Below are 18880 nucleotides of genomic sequence, written 5' to 3' on the forward strand. Positions count from 1 at the left end.
AAGTAAAAAAATCAGACCAAAGGCTTTTATATTTTACAAATAGGAGACTTTCACTTGATTTTCTCTTAGATTGGCTTAACATTTTTAGTAAAGTGAGCAATGGTTATGGTTTTTTGCTAATACAATTTGATTCTAAGCCCTTGTAATTTATTGCCTATAAAAGTCTTTTTCTTTTTCTTGAGGCTTTATTCTAAAATTACATTCTTTTAACCAACCTCTATAATGAAATTAATGTTCTATATAATATTTCTGTTTCTTGAAGTGTGAGAAATATGTGGCAGATGGGTTTAGTCTTGTATCCACAAACTTCCTAGAACAAATTCAGCTTCATACATCTTTGTATAAAAATGTAATGTTAAAATATAGGGACTATCTCTAAATATGAAAGCATGACATTCTCTTATTTAAACAATATTTCTATTAGCCTTTTGAGTCACAGATACACGAACACTTATGCTATGCATAAAGAACATAATGCAGGTGCTATCTGAGATTAAGTGGGTAAGCATATGTCTTGTGCTTCTGAACAGCAGTGGGAGAGACTTTCTGGCATAGATTTCTTGAAGAAATAATTTTTGTAACTATCTAAAGGAAGCACTGGGGACAAGACCTCCGGGGGATATGGAGGTCAGAGGTAAAGGAAAAGGGAAAAGAATGCTCTTGTCTTGACTGTCAGCTGTTCCAAAGTATCACTATCTGGGACATTTATAAATTTAACCGGATGTAAAACACAGGAGTATATAATGGAGGAAAGAGTGCTACACAAATAGACAATGAATCAGGTGACATAACAACCTTTTTCCTGCCTCTTATTTCTTTTATAGTTGCTTCCTTAGAAAAAAAAATATATGATTGTTTAATTTTCTTCCTGTTTCATTGTAAATACTTTGCAGCTGTTTGTATCGTTGGTGGTTTTTTTTGTTTTTTAAATATATTTTATTGATTTTTTACAGAGAGGAAGGGAGAGAGAGATAGAGAGTTAGAAACATCGATGGGAGAGAAACATCAATCAGCCGCCTCCTGCACATCTCCTACTGGGGATGTGCCCGCAACCCAGGTACATGCCCTTGACCGGAATCGAACCTGGGACCTTTCAGTCCGCAGGCCGACGCTCTATCCACTGAGCCAAACCGGTTTCGGCTCGTTGGTGGTTTTTAAAAAATAAAATAAACCATAATTTTGAAAGGGCATTCTTTTAAAAGCAACCGATTGGTTGTTCTGGGTACAGAAGGAAAAATATTAAAAGTATAAACACAAAATTTCTAGAATCACTGAATTGACAGAACTATTTTGTCACCTGGTTTTGAAATTGCTTATTCTGAATAATGTGTATCTACTGTTCTAGTAACTGTTAAACAAAGCTCCCTGAGGTAATAAAGAACATTTAGGATGTACTTAGTTGTAATGAAAGCTCTAAACATTTAAGACACTGTCTCCCAGGCCATTAATAGTGAGATGTTTGGCCTTGCGGAAGTGTATGAAGGAAGTAGGAAGTCATTCATGTCTTGCTAAAAATTCTGCTCTGAGAGCACTTACCTTTGATAACATAATCTAAAATTATTGCCTTCAACTATTATGGAAGGGTAATTAAAGTGCGTAAAACTCTCCATGATCATATTGTAATAATAGGAAAATTAATATATGTGTATTGCAACATGAGTATTTTTTTAAAATAAATGTTATGTGGCCATTTTAACAATTTTATATTTGCAAGAGATTTTTTCCCCTTTCTATAGTGATAAATTATAAGTTGTCCAAGTCAAATCTACCATTTTTCCTACTTGAAGAGTTTCTCCAAAACCACGTGCCTTCTTTTCTCCTTTAGAAAATGAAACTCATTCATTAGGTGAGCCCAGGTGTTTACAATTCAAATGGCAGCCTTGATGTTTACGAAGCCCTTCGGTGGGGACTTGACATCTCCGTTTGTAATGGTGACCTCTCGAGCTGGCAAAGCCTTTTATCTGGGAAATTACTTTAAGGGAAATTTCCATATAATTTTGGATGGTTTAACCAGGTAGAAACTAGAGTGGAAATAGTAGAAACTATAGTGCATGTGTAGGTAAAGAAAACAATCTTTTTTTCCCCTTTGAACACCTTGATCTGCATTAATAAAAACACTCTACTGTCAATAGTAAAATTCTTGAGGCAGAGGACAGAGGTCCCGGTGGCTTGACTGTCCATGAGAGGTGTGGGGAATCAGGAACATTGTGCAGCCAGAATCTGAAGTTCATTAAGAAGAGTAATGTATATGCAAGAAGTGTCTCCAGGTCCTGAACAAAGGTAACATCTTGCTTGATAAAGGAACAGCTGCTGTTTGCATTCTAAGGCTTTTTTTTTTTTGCTCAAATGTGCCTTATTGACAAGTTCAAAAGCATATTTTGCTCTAGATGGGGATAACTCACTTAAATATGGCACTCAGAGTCCCCACATGGTTGGGTAATTCCTGGGTAGCAACCTCAAGCATATTAAAGTGGGGAGTTCAGCAATTTGGCCATTGTCATCAAATGGCATAATTTCAGACTAAAACATAAATGAAGTTGGATTTTTAGAGGTGGCTTAAGTTTTTTTTTTTTTTAAGTTTGTATTAATCATCTGTTGCTACATACAAATTACCTAAACATTTTGTCGCTTAAAGCAACAAACACTATGTCAGAGTTTCTGGGAGTCAGGAATGGCTCAGTCTCTCTGACAGGCTGCAGTCAAGGGGTTGGTTAGAGCACAGTCTTCCCAGGACTGGCTTCTAAGCTAACTTGTGGCTGTTGGTTGGTGAGGGCTAGCTACTGGCTAGAGACCTCTTCTTGCCACAGGAGCCTCTTCCCTGGCAGCAGTCTTCTCTTAGAGTGAGCAAGAGGAGAGGCAGAGAGGGTGGCCAGGACAGAAGCCACCAGATGGGATCCGGACACTGTCTGACTGCTCCCTGGCAGTGAGTCACCAGCTGCAGCCCACACTCAAGAGCAGGGCTTACTCACTGGTGTTGCAACCAGGGGACTTCTATTGGGCGCCATTTAGAGGCTGCCTACCACCATGGGTCATTCCTCTTTAGATTTTGCTACAAATAAAGGTTGTGATGTGAGAAACCAAGAGTAGACTCCTTTCTCCCTCCTTCAAAGTTAGCCATCAGAAATGTCCTCTGTATACACATTTCTACCATGCATAATATAAAACCTTACAGAACAAGGTTATAAATGTAAAACAGCAAAATGCATACAGAGTGTTTGTCAACCTGTGGGAGGAAGGCGTTGCCTCCTTGAGCCCTTGGCAGTTAACTAGGGAGGAGGTAGACAGGTAGGGATGTGCAGCAGTGAGGAGGCCCAGAAGATTCCTGATGATGGCACAGACTCAGGAACTAGACTCTCAGACTCAATCCTCAGCCTGTTACTTAGCTGTGCTTGCACTTAGCGCTGCTTTCTCCTTGTGCCAGCTTTTTCATGTGTAGAAAGAGAATAAAACAGTATCTGGAAAGGGAGGACAGTAATGGTATGAGTTAATATATGTGTAGTGCACAGATCAGGGCTTGACACACAGCAGGCTCATTGGTGTAAGTCATTACTGATACAAGTCCACAGCAGACAAGTGCACTGTGAATGCTACTTCAAAGTAATGCAGTTATACAAGTAAGTTCTACTTTTCTCTTTACCCAGGAATGCACAGTTAGGTAATTTGCTGCATAATATAAATCATCATTAAAAAAAACACACCCTAAGTATAAAAACAAAGAAATACTCCAGTTGATTAAATGTTTATTTTGGGTAATGTCAGTTGTGATGTTTCTATGCTACCAAGAATGTTGTATACCTAAACACCCCAATTTCCTTTTTAGATGCCCTCACATCTTTTTTATTTCATTTCATTTATTTATTCATTCCTTCCATGAGCATGAGCATCTACTGGGCACAGGGCACTGGACAAAACAGACATGGTCACAGACATACACAGATGCCTGTGACATTGAGTGAGAGGTGCTCTGGAAGAGGCACCAAGGAGGGAAATGCACTTCTGTTTGGGGGAGGTCATGGATGTGGACAACTTCCCATAAGAGGAAACAGGTGAGCTGTGTGGGAATATGCCTGATAGGAAGGACAGGAAGATGTTCTAGATGGAGGGAGGGAATGGTGCCTGTAAGGTCTAAAGGCAGGAAGCAGCAAAACAGATGGAAAGAGTTGGCTGTTGAGTTGCGCAGCAGCACAGAGCATAGAGTGCGCATGGGTGGAAATGAAGCTGCAGGCATAGGCAGGAGGCAGGTCTGCAACCTTGAACCAAGAGTAAGAACTGTCACTGAATTGACATCTCAGAGTGAAACCACCATCCTCTGACCCCTTGACAGGCCTGCATGATCGGGCCCAATCCAGGACTCTGCTGCGCACTGGGCTCCCCTGTCTTGGGCAGATCAGACAGGCCAGGTCTGCTTCTGCTCTAGGGCCTTGGCTTGAGCCACTGACTCTGCCTGACACACTCTCCCACGAGGTGGCTGGGTCAGCTCACTCACTTACCTCACCTCTTGGCTCAAATCGCACTTTCTCATTGAGCTCTATCTTCAGTGTTCCTAATGAATGCTGCCACTGGCCTGCCTCACCCAGTGTACCGGTGGTCCCTCTTTTCCTGCTGACTTCTTGTTTACATAACCCTTATCTTCCAACATACATGTAATTGACCTTTCATTGTTCATCATACATTTCCCCACCAAAATGTAAGCTCCCAGAGGCAGGAAGGGATCTTTGATGGTCCTGGCACATGGACATGCTCAATAAATATTGACTGAACGAATGACCAAATACCTTTGGATTGTTTTTAGGGAACTTCAACTCTGGATGAGAAATAAGAAGCAGAGGGGAGGGAAGGGAAGCTAGAAAGGCAATTCAGACATATGGTTTTATTTTCTTTATTGATTAAGGTATTACATATGTGTCCTTATCCCCCCATTGCCCCCCAGCCCTCCCACTCATGCCCTCACCCCCCTAGTGTCTATGTCCATTGGTTAGGCTTATATGCATGCACACAAGTCCTTTAGTTGATCTCTCCCCCTTACCCCCACCCTCCCCTACCTTCCCTCTGAGGTTTGATGGTCTGGTCAATGCTTCTCTGTCTCTGGATCTGTTTCTGTTCATCAGTTTATGTTGTTCATTATATTCCATAAATGAGTGAGATCATATGATATTTATCTTTCTCTGACTGGCTTATTTCACTTAGCATAATGCTCTCCAGTTCCATCCATGCCGTTGCAAATGGTAAGAATGCCTTATTTTTTTACAGCAGCATAGTATTCCATTGTATAGATGTACCACATTTTTTAATCCACTCATCTGTTGATGGGCACATAGGCTGTTTCCAAATCTAAGCTATGGTGAATTGTGCTGCTATGAACATAGGGGTGCATATATCCTTTCTGATTGGTGTTTCTAGTTTCTTGGAATATATTCCTAGAAATATGATCCCACTTGGTCAAATGGGAGTTCCATTTTTAGTTTTTTGAGGAAACTCTATACTGTTTTCCACAGTGTTTGCACCAGTTTGCATTCCCACCAGCAGAGCACGAGGGTTCCTTTTTCTCCGCATCCTTGCCTGCACTTGTTTGTTGATTTGTTGATGATAACCATCCTGACAGGTGTGAGATGGTACCGCATTGTTATTTTGATTTGCATCTCTCAAATGATTAGTGACTTTGATCATGTTTTCATGTGTCTCTTGGCCTTCTGTATGTCCTCTTTCGAAAAGTATCTATTTAGGTCCGTTGCCCATTTTTTGATTGGGTTGTTTATCTTCCTTTTGTTAAGTTGTATGAGTCAGACATATGTTCTTGTTCTTCAATATTATCTCATTTATGTATTCTCCCCGTCAGTCCAATCAATAGTGTGAATACTTCTTCCTGCTTTAGATCTTTCATAAAAGAGGTTAGGAATGTCAATGTTATACAAAGCTACAAATATATGCATGACCACCTTGGGATACAAAGCTCTTTTTGTTGATTTCTTTCTCCTCTACCACACTATCCTCACTTCCCCTTCTTTTGCCTCTTCCACTGCCAGCTTCTAGAGCAAGCAGGGGGCCCTGGGCTTGCAAATGCCAAGCTCCTGTTGTCCAGATTCTGTCTCAGGATTAGCACTTATTGACTGGTCTTCTGATGTGGGTTCCGCATCTCTTAATCCCGATGCACATCCCACACTGGACTGTCTCATGGTCCAAGACCCTCCACACTCTTTGACCAGGGGTACCCAAGATCTTGATACTCTGGTTTCCCTTCTTGTTTCCCACTTCCTGGTTATGACAGTACTTCTCTTGCTATTCCGTAAGTCAGCTCCATCCTTCCTCTGGGCTGAGCTTTCTTCAAAGGCCTGCCCTCGCATCCTTACTGATGATCAAATGACTAACTTGTTTCTCTGTTGTGGTGAACTTCTTTTGTGAAAACTTTTCCTCTTGTGAAAATGGACATTTCTTATATCTGTCTGAAATGTTCTGCTGATTTTTACCTCCAGGCGTGCCAGTTTTCCTCTCCCCACTCTCCCCATCTGTGAGCAATAGCCACAGCAGATGCCTCCATCCTTTGTGCTTATCTTTGTTGCTCTTGCCTTTGGGGAATCCATCCCTCCTTGTCATTTCAACTAACACTTCTGCTCAGGACTCCTCTCCATTTATGCAGAAATGCTGTCCACATTCTTCATGACTATTCCCATGAGATTGAAGTGCCATGATTTGATTCCATGAATGTGTCCAACTTTTCACTTTCTTCTTAAGTGTCTTATTCTTCTCCATGGCTGTAATCCTTATCATTACCTGGGTTGTACACCTTGGAGTCATTTTACATAATTTCTCTTCACACCTCTCCATATTTATTTTTAAAAATCCTTTTTTATCTGTTGGTTTCTTTAAAAAAATATTACCATCATTGCCACACTGCCTCGAGTTCTCATTTATAGCCCAATGTTGTTACCACAGCACAGTATTTGAGTTTTGCTTCCTACCAATCTGGCTCATATGCAATTGCATGATTAATCTTTCTGAAATGTTTTCTCCTGATCCAAATTATCGGTGACTGTTTTCTAAGATCTCAGCTCCATATTTCCCCGCCTTCCATTTTCTCTCCTACTAACTTTTGTTTCAACATCTCTCCATCCTGTGACCTGATCTCCTCTTTCTACAAACTCATACTTACTCCTTCTCATCTTTAGTCTGTCTTCATTTATCCCCAAATTTATTTTCTAAATTGTTATAATGTGCTCATTTTCTTTCTACATGGAATGCTGCACACTTTCTTCTCCATATCTAGTGATGAGGATGCTTATAACAATTGCTCATGTTTTTAAGGGCTTTCTCTGTATAAGACCCTGAGCCAAGTGTTTTAAACACATTACATTTATTCCTCATAAGCTCAGCAAGTTAGAGACGATTATTATACCCATTTCACAGATGAGGAAATGGGAACTTGGAGGGGCAAGGCCCCCACTGGAGTTCTGTGCTACTTTTAAGATGAGCGATACAGAGGAACAGGCACAGGCTTGCAGATCTGAACTCAGTTCTGACTCGGTCACATCCTAGCTGGGAGAATCAGGTTAGTGATTGCGTCTCTCTGAGCCTGAGCGGACTTACTTAATAAATGAGGACTAAATGAGTACAAGGCCCTGCCATAGAACATTTAACGAATATTGTTCTCTTTCCTTTCTCTTCAGTGTCATCGCTTCCATTGACAACCTTATTTGACACGTCAAACCCTCACTAATTCCATTGCCCTCTATATTTTTGTAGCAATTTCAATTTGCCTACTTAATTTATGACTTATTTATGACCTGCCTTCATTCTTGCCTTCCTGGTTAGATTTTAAGAGCACGGGCATTTTAATTCTCCATTTTTCATCCTCCTCAACATAGTAATGAACACAGAATAAATGCTCAATTTTTACTTCCTAATTGACATATCTACTTAGCTTGATCCAGCGATACTTGATGCTGTCACCACACAGTTGCATGTATCCTGTTAGCCTACCTTATTAGCTCATTTTTTCTCTTCTCTCTCTCCACCCACAGCATGTGCATTCCGGTACAATGGACTCTCCTTCGTCTACCTCATCTACCTCTTGCTCATCCCTCTGTTTTCAGAACCAACAAGAGCGACAATGCAAGGTAAGAGACAGTTACTGTTCTGAATGCATTTGCTGACTCTGCTGGGCTGTCTTTATCTGATGGGATAGACGCTGCCTGTGCAGCAAGCTGGTCCAGTGGAGACTGGGTGTCACACATGTGAACAGCTGCACCAAGCAGAGTGGTGCGGAACATGTTGATACATGTCACTTAAGTACACCACTAATATCCCCATGCAAGTTTCATATTAACTCCCTCTTAGTAGGCTTGCAGTACATCTGGAATGTTTTGGCTAGTTAAGATGAACTCAATACATTGTCAATGAAATAAGGCAGATGGTGTGACAAAATTGGCACATGCTTTGCATATTGGACTGCTGGAGAGAATGTGGCGGCAAGTAGAAAAGGGGCAGCGAGGTACCTTACATTTCTAAGCTGCCAACAGGAGGACTGGATGAGAAACTGAGTCCTAGTCATGACTTGTTCACACATCAGTTGAGATCTCTTACATATGCCTCTATCCAGTACTGTGAGTGAGTGATTTGAGTTTGAGGAATAGTTTCGCAAGCATTTTACCATAAAACTTTAGGTTTCTTTCCCATTGCTCTACAAGAACCTGAAGTTATAGAAAAGAACAATGACATTTCTCCTGAGGCTCTGATTAGGAAGCATGATCTGGTTTCTCAGTTTATATATTTGAAGTTCGTCCACAAATATTAAAATTAAATCACACTGAGTTAATTTATAAATTGCTTTTCAAAACAATACCATTATAAGAAATAAGGGTTGTGCCAAATGCCTTAGGTGAGTATGATGGCTGTATGTTTACATGAGAGGAAAAGGAAGCTGTTTGGCCCAACCTGTGATGTGGTTGGAAAAGGCCATGGGTTAAGGCTGCCAGTTCACAGTGGTGCCTCTTCAGGAAAAAAGTAAGGGCTGGGGGAAAATAATAGGTACCTTTTCCATTCCTCCCCTTAACAATTACATTTACAGTGCATATTATGACCATTCATCCTAATAGTTGTGACTGCAGATGCTATGTTGATTTTCCTGCCACAGGAAGAATTTAAATAATAGTCTTCTAAGTCACTTAAATCCTTAATACACAAAGTTAAGAAGGGGTCCAGAAATGTGAGTGTATACAAATCCTCATTCAAACCAAAAATACGTTGTTTATGTGACTGCACCCACCTTAGCCTCTTTCCTAGAGTTCAGTATAAACAAAGACCTTTAAACAGAATAGCTTCTGGCCTCAGAACCAAGATGAAATACACAGGCTACTCCTAGTTCATGGCCAGGAGCTCATGTTTCAAAGAAAGAAGGCTTCAGACACATTCGGAATAAACCGCTTTAGAAAGGAGTACCTGTATATAGTCCAATAAAGTACCTATTGCTTATATATCAAGGTGTCTGTCTCCTTATCGTTTCATCTGGAAATCGGGTAACTGAGATTTCCCCCTTCATCATTATGTGACAATGACTGCTTTGCCTTCTTCCTAAATAACCAGCCCTGCTCTTGCCTCAGTCTTGGTAGGGGTGGCATTGCAACTGTGTCACAGCTGCATGCCAGTGGTCCCATCCTTTATGCCCACATGCATCAGGGACTGGCCCTGTCAGGAAGCTCATACTCAAAATGTAAGATCAAATGCAAAAACAGCAACTCCTCTCTGTGTAAAGCAATATCCTGAATTAACAAGATGTCATGCGATTAGTGCACAAGCGAAGCATAATAAGTACACAGACGTCTGCTGGAGCTGCTCCTAAGAGGAGACCAAGGAAGAACTGAGCTCAAAAGGAAAACAAACCCACAGGCATCTTTTCCACAGGTTACTATCTGGATGCAGTGTTGTGATTATTTATTTTCTTCTTTCCTGCATGTTAATAAGAAGCATGACTAATATTCAACATAGCCTCATTGATTTGTTTGTTTACGGAAATGCAGAGGGACTCTAGGAAAGGATGTCCCCCCATTTATTTCTGGTCACCTGGGAAGCACAAGCCCTGTGTTTTGAAATATCCCATGTTGGGCGTTTCTGGCAGCGTGTGGTCAAGAACACCATTAATGCCTATGTGGAGTGGACCATACCATGCCAGGCCCGGGGAGTGACTGCAATGCAGCTCCGCAGGGACTTGAACTCTCCAATTCATGTTCCCACACATTTCCCACGAATCAATGGGAAGTGCATTGGCAACCTGAAAAGAACTGTTAGTAACCTCTGCACCACCTTCTCACAGACAGTCTCTGCCTGGCAACAGCAAGCAAATTCAGATTCCCCGCCCCCCCACCCCCCGCAGCTGCTCAGGCCTCTGTGCATGTCCACAGGACTATGTCCATGACACAGACTCCCCCTGAACCTGATGCATGGTGCACGGACCTGAAAGTTTACTATGTGATCCTCTGGTCTCCATTTGATCTGTTGGAATTCTCCCCCTAAAAGTATTTTTCCCCAAAAGTATATCCACAGGGGCCCCAGCAGGTGGGGAGTTCAGTGTCCTGGCTGAGAGGGTGGTCTTTGTTGTAGTTCTTAAAGTGGCCTGGGTGTGAAAGCCATCTCTGCACTGTGGTTGTTTAGGGATGTGCACAGGGGTGTCCACAGGGGTGTGCACAGGGGTGTCCACAGGGGTGTGCACAGGGATGTGCACAGGGGTGTGCACAGGGGTGTGCACAGGGGTGTGCACAGGGGTGTCCACAGGGATGTGCACAGGGGTGTCCACAGGGGTGTGCACAGGGGTGTCCACAGGGATGTGCACAGGGGTGTCCACAAGGATGTGCACAGGGGTGTGCACAGGGGTGTCCACAAGGATGTGCACAGGGGTGTCCATAGGGATGTGCACAGGGGGGTCCACAGGGATGTGCACAGGGGTGTCCACAAGGATGTGCACAGGGGTGTCCATAGGGATGTGCACAGGGGTGTCCACAAGGATGTGCACAGGGGTGTCCACAGGGATGTGCACAGGGGTGTCCACAAGGATGTGCACAGGGGTGTCCATAGGGATGTGCACAGGGGTGTCCACAAGGATGTGCACAGGGGTGTCCATAGGGATGTGCACAGGGGGGTCCACAGGGATGTGCCTAGCGGTGTCCACAGGGGTGTGCACAGGGGTGTCCACAGGGCCCCCATCAGGACATAGATCATCCAAGTGTGCCTGAGGCTTTCCCCACGCCTGTGACTAGACACAGATTTGCTGTCAGACTGGAAACAACCTTGTGGGAGATGGAGGAAGATCAGGAGATGTTAGTTATACATAGACATGTTACTAAGTTTAAAAAAGGAATTTGAGTGAGGACAATTGTTTGGGAGGTTCAATACACTTAACTTACTTGCGGGTGTCTTCTGAATTGCTGAATTTGAGAGTTGGAGGAGCTTTTAGGAATTACTAAGCATATTCCAGCACCCAGCGGTGGAGTCCCTTCCCAGCATCCAAGTTGGCTGCCTGTGCAGGCTCTCCACCCACTGGCTATGACTCCCCTTGATCTCCTTGCTCTAATGCTGACCTTTCCCATAGTCTTTCTTAGGCCAAATGACTTTAAGTTGGCTCTAGAATGTTATTCTCTCTTTCTCTCTTCTCTCTGTGTCTGTGTCTGTCTCTGTGTCTGTCTGTCTCTCTCTCACACACACACACGGGCACACACTCACGGCATGGGGAATAAGCACATTCAATCAGCCATGGGTCAGTGTGCAGCTGTTTCCCTCAGCAAGAGCCTCACCTTTGGATTCCTTGAGTCAGAGTGGCTTTCAATGTAGCATGTCCCCTGAGCTCCCAGGGTGGTCTCACTGAAGCCTTTCTCACTAGGCTTGGCATTCTCTTGACAACATCCATCTCCTTCAGCTTCTCTAATACTCTCTTCCTTTTTGAAAAAAATATATTTTATTGATTTTTTACAGAGAGGAAGGGAGAGATATAGAGAATTAGAAACATCGATGAGAGAGAAACATTGATCAGCTGCCTCCTGCACACCCCAAACTGGGGATGTGCCCGCAACCAAGGTACATGCCCTTGATCGGAATCGAACCCGGGACCTTTCAGTCCACAGGCTGACGCTCCATCCACCGAGCCAAACCAGTTAGGGCTCTAATACTCTCTTTCATATCCTCCGTGAGACAGGGAACCAAGGGTTGAAACAATGCCCTTTGCCATAGTATTCATTGGAGTATGAGGGAGTGTTTTCCAGCCCTCAGCCTTGGTCCCTCACCTGAAACTGAGCCAGAGTCCCATGTTAACATATTTATTTACTGTATCTCTTTCCCTTCCACGAGGTACAATTTAAGAAGGCAAGGGTTTTGCTGTTTTGTTTACTGCAGTATTTCCAGGACCTAGAACAGTGCCTGGTGTACTGAAGGCATTCCGTAAATATTTATGGAATGGATTTATCTCCAGAGTCAAGTGTGGTAGAAGCATTTATGAACACAGCTCTAATCCTGTGATGACACCAATCTCTAAAATAGCAAACATCACAGAACAGTTTATTGCATATACCCATCCTCTAGGGACAGAAGGGTACTATAGACCTCAGGATTTTGCCTTTTTAAAGTTGATTGGGATCAGAGGATCATGCGTAACTGAAGAAATAGAATGTCTTATGCTTTTACTTACAATGATAAGCATCTTATTTAAGCATGCACGGTTTGCCCTGCTCTCCAAAATAGAGAGTGCCTATGAAACCTTTCGTCAACTGAAATGGTGTAAAGCAAAGAAGCGATTGCCTGAGGACACATCTTGGTAACGAAGCACAAAATAAATGAAGACAAAGCACAGATGCTCACAGACAATGCACAGCTGCGAGGGCTTAATGCTGAGATGCTGAGCGTAGTTCCTGGGGAAGGAGCTTGGCGGGGCCACTTTCCCTGCTCAGGGCGCACCCTGCAACACAAACACTTTAAGCTACTTTTGCTTCTCACCTTTTATCATAAAAGCAGAATCATTTTCAGATTTCTTTTAGTGAAAACAGGAACTAATGTAGGTCTCTGTAAAAGTGAAGTGTAAAGTGAGCTTTTGAAAGCGGGTCTACCTGTAATACTGTAGAACGAGAATCTTTTGCTGTTCACGTAACAGAGTACATTCAGTTGAGACTGCACGCCATTACATTTATTAACTAATCTATAATTAACTGCAGGTGGCCCAAATGCTCCAAGTTCATCAGGCATTAAATTATTTAACCATACACATTATAGATTCCTTATACTTGATGATATATTGAGTACAGTACATTGGTCAATAGGGTGAAAGAGTTTGTATTTCGTTTGGGTGGAAAGGAATGTAAGTAATAAAACATAGAAGATATGGAAGAAGGCAACAGTAACTGCTCAGTATATATTGGCTAATCATAGTATTATTATTATTTCAAAGTGCAACATCATTACTTTGAACATCAGAATGAACTAGATTTAGAAATCTCAATCTCATGTGTATGACCATAGACAGTCTTTGTCTCAGGACTTTTCCCGGTACTCTGTAAATATCAGCTAAGAATTATGTGATCTCCAAGGTCTCTTGTGAAATAGTATTTAGGTTAAGTAACCTCGTAATAGGGAGCCAGTAGCACTGCCTACAAAATACAAGTTGTTATTGACATGCATCAATTAATTTCTCACAACGACCTTTGGAGGGAGCTGCTACTATTATTAGAAACTGCAATCAAAAGTCCTCATGTTACTGATGCAGACTGAGTTCCAGGCGGGTTAAGAACAAGCCTGGGACACACAGGTACCGTGTGGGTGGCCATGCTCTCAGCTGTTGTGCTGTTCTGACTCACGCCCGGATAGAACAGTCCTCTGGGGATTTGCCGGAGGCGAGGCAAACCTAGTCACTTAATAAATACTTGTTGGCTGACAGATTACCAGGCCTGGGCACACGGTCTGGAGAGATAATATGAGTATTTTCAAAGGGGATATTTTAATATAAATTGGTGCAGATTGATGACATATGTGTATATTACAGAAAATACATCATCCTAAATGTGTCTGGTTATGTCTTTCAACAAATAGTCATTGAAAGACGACTTTTCAGAAAACACTAAGTTGGAGCTGAGGATGATCAAAAAGAGGCCAAAACCTGGCTCTTCCCTGGAGTAGCCTCCCAAAGGTGTGGTCTTTATGTATCTTATTAAATGGTAGCTCTTTCAAAGAGGTTATCTTGGGAAGCCATATACCTAGTTCAGTCATTTCTCTGAACTGATCTGATCTCAAGTTATTCCTTTGCAGTTGCCTTAAGAATTTGCCTTGAATAGACTCAGTGGTGGCAAACCATCGTCCTTAAGGTGGGTCTGATTTGTGTAGCATTTGGAGTCAAGCTTGATGGGGGGAAAACTGGTGATGTAATTCGTTGTATTAATTTTATATAAAAGAAGAGAAAACCCAGAGTATTTAGTATAAAGCAAAGTGTCTGAAGGTCATTCATTACAAATGAGGAGCTTTAAGCTTTATTTGTATGAGAATACCATGGTTGATACACATGACATAACAAATACATGGAACCTCTTTCCATGATGGGTGTATGATATACATGATTTGCAACATTGTTATGAAATGGGATACTGGGACAAGAAAGTAGCATCCTGAAGGAAGTATTGATTAAGCAGATTTACCTGGAATCTTGACTAGAATAGCCAACCAGCAACTACTTAATCCAGTTCAGAGACTCAAATATCTGGAGAGGTGTTTAAGCTGAGGATTTTAGTAATATTAAAAGTAACGAGCTTTTATGTCACATTCCCTATGTGCCAGGCACTATTGTAAACACTCCCCATATTAACTCCTTTAATTAGAGGATAAAAACATTATTTATTGAAAGGTAGTCTCCATTCTGGAATGAAAAAAATTATTGTAAAGTTATAAATCCACTTAACAAACTAGGAATACTACATAGGGAGGTACTGATATTAAAGCTCTCTCCTCCTATTAAGGAAATGGTGAGAAATCTATGTCAGTGAGACTTAGTCACTTGGGTCAGTCTGTTGTTTTCCTGTTGTCATTCCACATCACCAAGCCTTTCTGTGTGTCGCAGAGCTCCCTCCACACAAATCTGCCAGGCAGTGCGAAATCTGCTGTTCTCTGGAAATTGCTTCTGTCTGCTTGCTTGATTCTGCCAGCAAGTTCTTTATTAATGTGTTCTCTTCATGGGCTTTTTTGTGGCGAAGAGTTATTCATTTATTGAGGGCTGACTGGAAAGGAATTCTCCAAATTACAAGACTACAACACTTCCTGGGCAACATTAGTCATTGACCTTACAGCAAGATTAGAAGCATCATCATCTAATTAGTTCACATGTGATATACACATGCACTCACATAGGCTAAGGAACACAGAGATGATTCTTGTCTGAGATGTGCAATTATTTCTTTTTTTAAAAAAATATATATTTATTTCAGAGAGGATGGGAGAAGGAGAGAAAGATAGAAACATCAATGATGAGAATCATTGATTGGCTGCCTCCCGCAAGCCCCACACTGGGGATTGAGCCTGCAACCCATGCATGTGCCCTTGACCGGAACTGAACCTGGAACTCTTCAGTCCATAGGCGGATGCTCTTTCCACTGAGCCAAACCAGCTAGGGCTGCAATTATTTCTAATGACAAAGTTGTCTTCTTGTCTAAAGACTCATCCTCATTCTGAGAGACTTCATTCTGAATGTTTTCTAAGATTGGACGGCTCTGTAATAGATGAGAACAAAGCTCCCAGAGGTATGGAAATGGGAAGGACTGTGAGTGCCTGTGCAGATCTGTCCTGTTTTCTCTGTTCAGGTACAATGGGCAGCTCTTCTAGAGCAGGGGCCCAGTTCTTCATTGAGGGCAGTCCGAGTGCCAAAGGAATAGCAACAGAACTGCACACTGCCCTCCCTTTCAGGCTCTGCCCTCACAATATTTTTCAATATTTGGTTTTGTGGAGATTTTCTCCTTCCTTGTTATGAAAGGAGTGAGTCTCTGAATTGTCTTTTTTGTCTTTGTTTTTCCTCATAAACTCTGTGTTGTTATTTTGAGCAAAGTAGCAATTCCCCTGATGCATGTGCCTGCATTTGCATTCAAAAGTTATTAAGAATATGCTTTTTCCCCCTGGTTATTGGGATATCTTTCAACAATTGCGAGGGGGATAGCATTAGAAAGGGGGAATAAAGGAGAGGCTTAATTATGCTTTGGTGACAAATGTTAGCAAGTGATATTTTGGACCAAGTTAACTTTTGTAAACTGCTGGCAAAGTTATTCTAAGATGAGGAAAAAAGAGATATTTTATTCTCTTCAGCTCCCAATAAGGGTCTTAGTCTAAGAGGATATTGCCCTAACCATAAGTAATCCGTGTGTGTGTGTGTGTGTGTGTGTGTGTGTGTGTGTGTGTGTGCGTGTGCTGTGTGTAAAATAATCACTAAAAATGACTTTCCCCAAGGTTCTGACCCAGGATACACTAAAGGCAGCCTGGGAAAAGAAAAATGATGTTCAATTTGCCTACATGAAGAGGCAAAGGGGTCTGCAACTTGTAAAGACATGTTTTGACGTCAGAGAGGAAATAGTAGCAGATATTTAAAACTGCTTGCATCTGTTTTTTGTTAAAACACTGTTAGTCTTTAGACCATCAGGGTTATTATTACTATGTTTTATTATGTCATAATAAAGCCAAAAGCAGGAAAATATGTAATTGAGTAAATTATTAAGTGAGTGTTTTATTATTAATATCAGCTCACCACCAAAAGGAGTGCTAACGAAAATAATTAGATGCTTGTTTCTTAAAATTTTGAATAAATTAATCATAGGTCTGTTAGGTTATTTTATCTGTCTTTTCAGGAATTGGTACAGATATCATATTCCATTGTTATTTTAAATTTGGCAAACACCATTTAGTCAAAGGGAGTTTCAGGCAGCACGTATAATTCTCAGCTCAGGAAACACTGGGTCTTATTATTATATGACTAAGAGAGGACTTCAGAAGTCCCTACCAATTTGCTTTATTTGGCTACAATAAGTCAAATATACAATATGACCTCACCTGTGATTTCAAAGCTCCCCTGTCATTACAGTGAGGTACTTCACTTAAATTGATATCAGTTTGTTGATCTATCTTCAAATTACTATTTTTTTAAAAAATATATTCTATTGATTTTCCACAGAGAGGAAGGGAGAGGGACAGAGAGTCAGAAACATCAATGAGAGAGAAACATCAATCAGCTGCCTCCTGCACACCCCAAACTGGGGATGTGCCCGCAACCAAGGCATATGCCTCTCACCAGAATCGAACCTGGGACCTTTCAGTCCGCAGGCTGACTCTCCATCCACTGAGCCAAACCGGTCAGGGCCAAATTACTATTTTGTTTATGCAATTTACAACCATTTACTGGTGCCTCTCCTGTTAGGCCTTGCACTAGGCATTTGGGCACACAGAGATAAATAGAACTGTCCTGGCCAGTGTTGCTCAGTTGGTTGAACTTCCTCCTGTGCACTGGGGGGTCACTGGTTTGATTCCCTGTCAGGGTACATGGCTGGGTTTTGGGCTTGACCCCCAGTAGGGAGCATGCAGGAGGCAGCCGATGGATGTTTCCCTCTCTCTCTCTCCCTTCCTCTCTTTCACAAATAAATTAAAAAACATTTAAAAAAAGATGACTAGGACAGGCTTTCTGTCCTCAGGATACAACTCCAGCTCTGCTATTCATTAGCAGCACCATCTTGGGCAAATTTTTTAAATTCTCGGAGCCCTGGTTTCCTCATATGTTGAGCTCTTGGCACTGGTCCTGGACAGAACATGAAGAAATCTGTCTGTGTGAGTCATGTTCCCGGGCACCTTTTCGTGTGATATGTGCTGGAAAAATGGATCAAGAGCTCTAGAGGAAGAAATCATAGCTCCTAACTTACTTTTTAAAATTTGTTTTCCCTTTGAAAGCATTCAGCTTCATTGATTTAATTATGTGTGCATTTTGAGTCCGTTTATTTCAGTGGTGAAGTTGGCTTCCTTCAGAGGCTGGACAAGCCCAGTTTCTGATTGGTTCCTTTGTTAGAGGGGACATTACTTCACGTGTAACTGCCTCTCTTAAACAGACTCACGTGTATTTACAGATTCATCCACGATGGCCTTTTGAGATGAAAACTTAATTTAACTTTCAAATAGTGCTAATTATTAAGTTTAAGAAGAATAAGTAGGTAACTCACACAGTCCTTGTTCTATGCCAGACAACACCCCTGCAAGAGAGGTATTTGTGCATAGATTTTACAGATAAGGAACTGAGAAACACATAATGAATAATTCCTGAAACAAACAATTTTTAAAATTGATTCAATAGTGAAAGCTTCTAATATAAATAATTCAGTTATCTTCATAGGCATTCCCTCACTTGACTGCATTTTATTACAAAATTATTATAGAGTGAAAATGGGTATAGAGATTATACGTGTTGTTCAGTTGGCTTATTGCAGTATAAATGGGCAATTATTGTACTTTAAACTACTTTTTAGTATATTCAGCATTAAGTAGGAATGTATACACTGAGCATATTGATACAAAATGTGCCTTTCAATTTCTCTTGTTCACAGAATAAGCATTACTGAGTGTCTGAAGTAGGCACTAGAGCAAGGGTGAAATTGGTTCTCTTAATCTCATAGCTCACCATTTAGCCCTCCCTCCCTCTCTCTTTCCTTCCTCCTTCCTATACTCTCTCTCCATTAAAATATTTTAATTTTGCCTAAATATATTTTCTGCATTTCATCTTTCCAGTGCTATATACTCTTAAGGAGTATTTGGGGATGCCGTTAACAGCCTCTACAGGCAGCCTGGAGCCAGTGTTGTCAAGCTGAGAGAAGTGGCACATGATGGTGTGATCTGGCCCTCTGCAGGA

The 18880-nt window shown here is 41.6% G+C and overlaps 1 protein-coding gene across 5 annotated transcripts in view; it reads left to right on the forward strand.

Annotated features, from left to right (window-relative positions):
* The window catches only part of PIEZO2 (piezo type mechanosensitive ion channel component 2), a 342209-nt gene that overhangs the window by 61054 nt on the left and 262275 nt on the right, over positions 1–18880 (forward strand). For all 5 annotated transcript variants that reach the window (XM_036322510.1, XM_036322514.1, XM_036322512.1 and 2 more), the window contains exon 2: positions 8016–8111. In XM_036322510.1, the coding sequence (XP_036178403.1) occupies positions 8016–8111 (96 nt within the window). The remainder of the gene's footprint in view (positions 1–8015; positions 8112–18880) is intronic.

Source organism: Myotis myotis, unplaced genomic scaffold (assembly GCF_014108235.1).
Source record: "Myotis myotis isolate mMyoMyo1 unplaced genomic scaffold, mMyoMyo1.p scaffold_m19_p_9, whole genome shotgun sequence".
NCBI lineage: Eukaryota > Metazoa > Chordata > Mammalia > Chiroptera > Vespertilionidae > Myotis > Myotis myotis.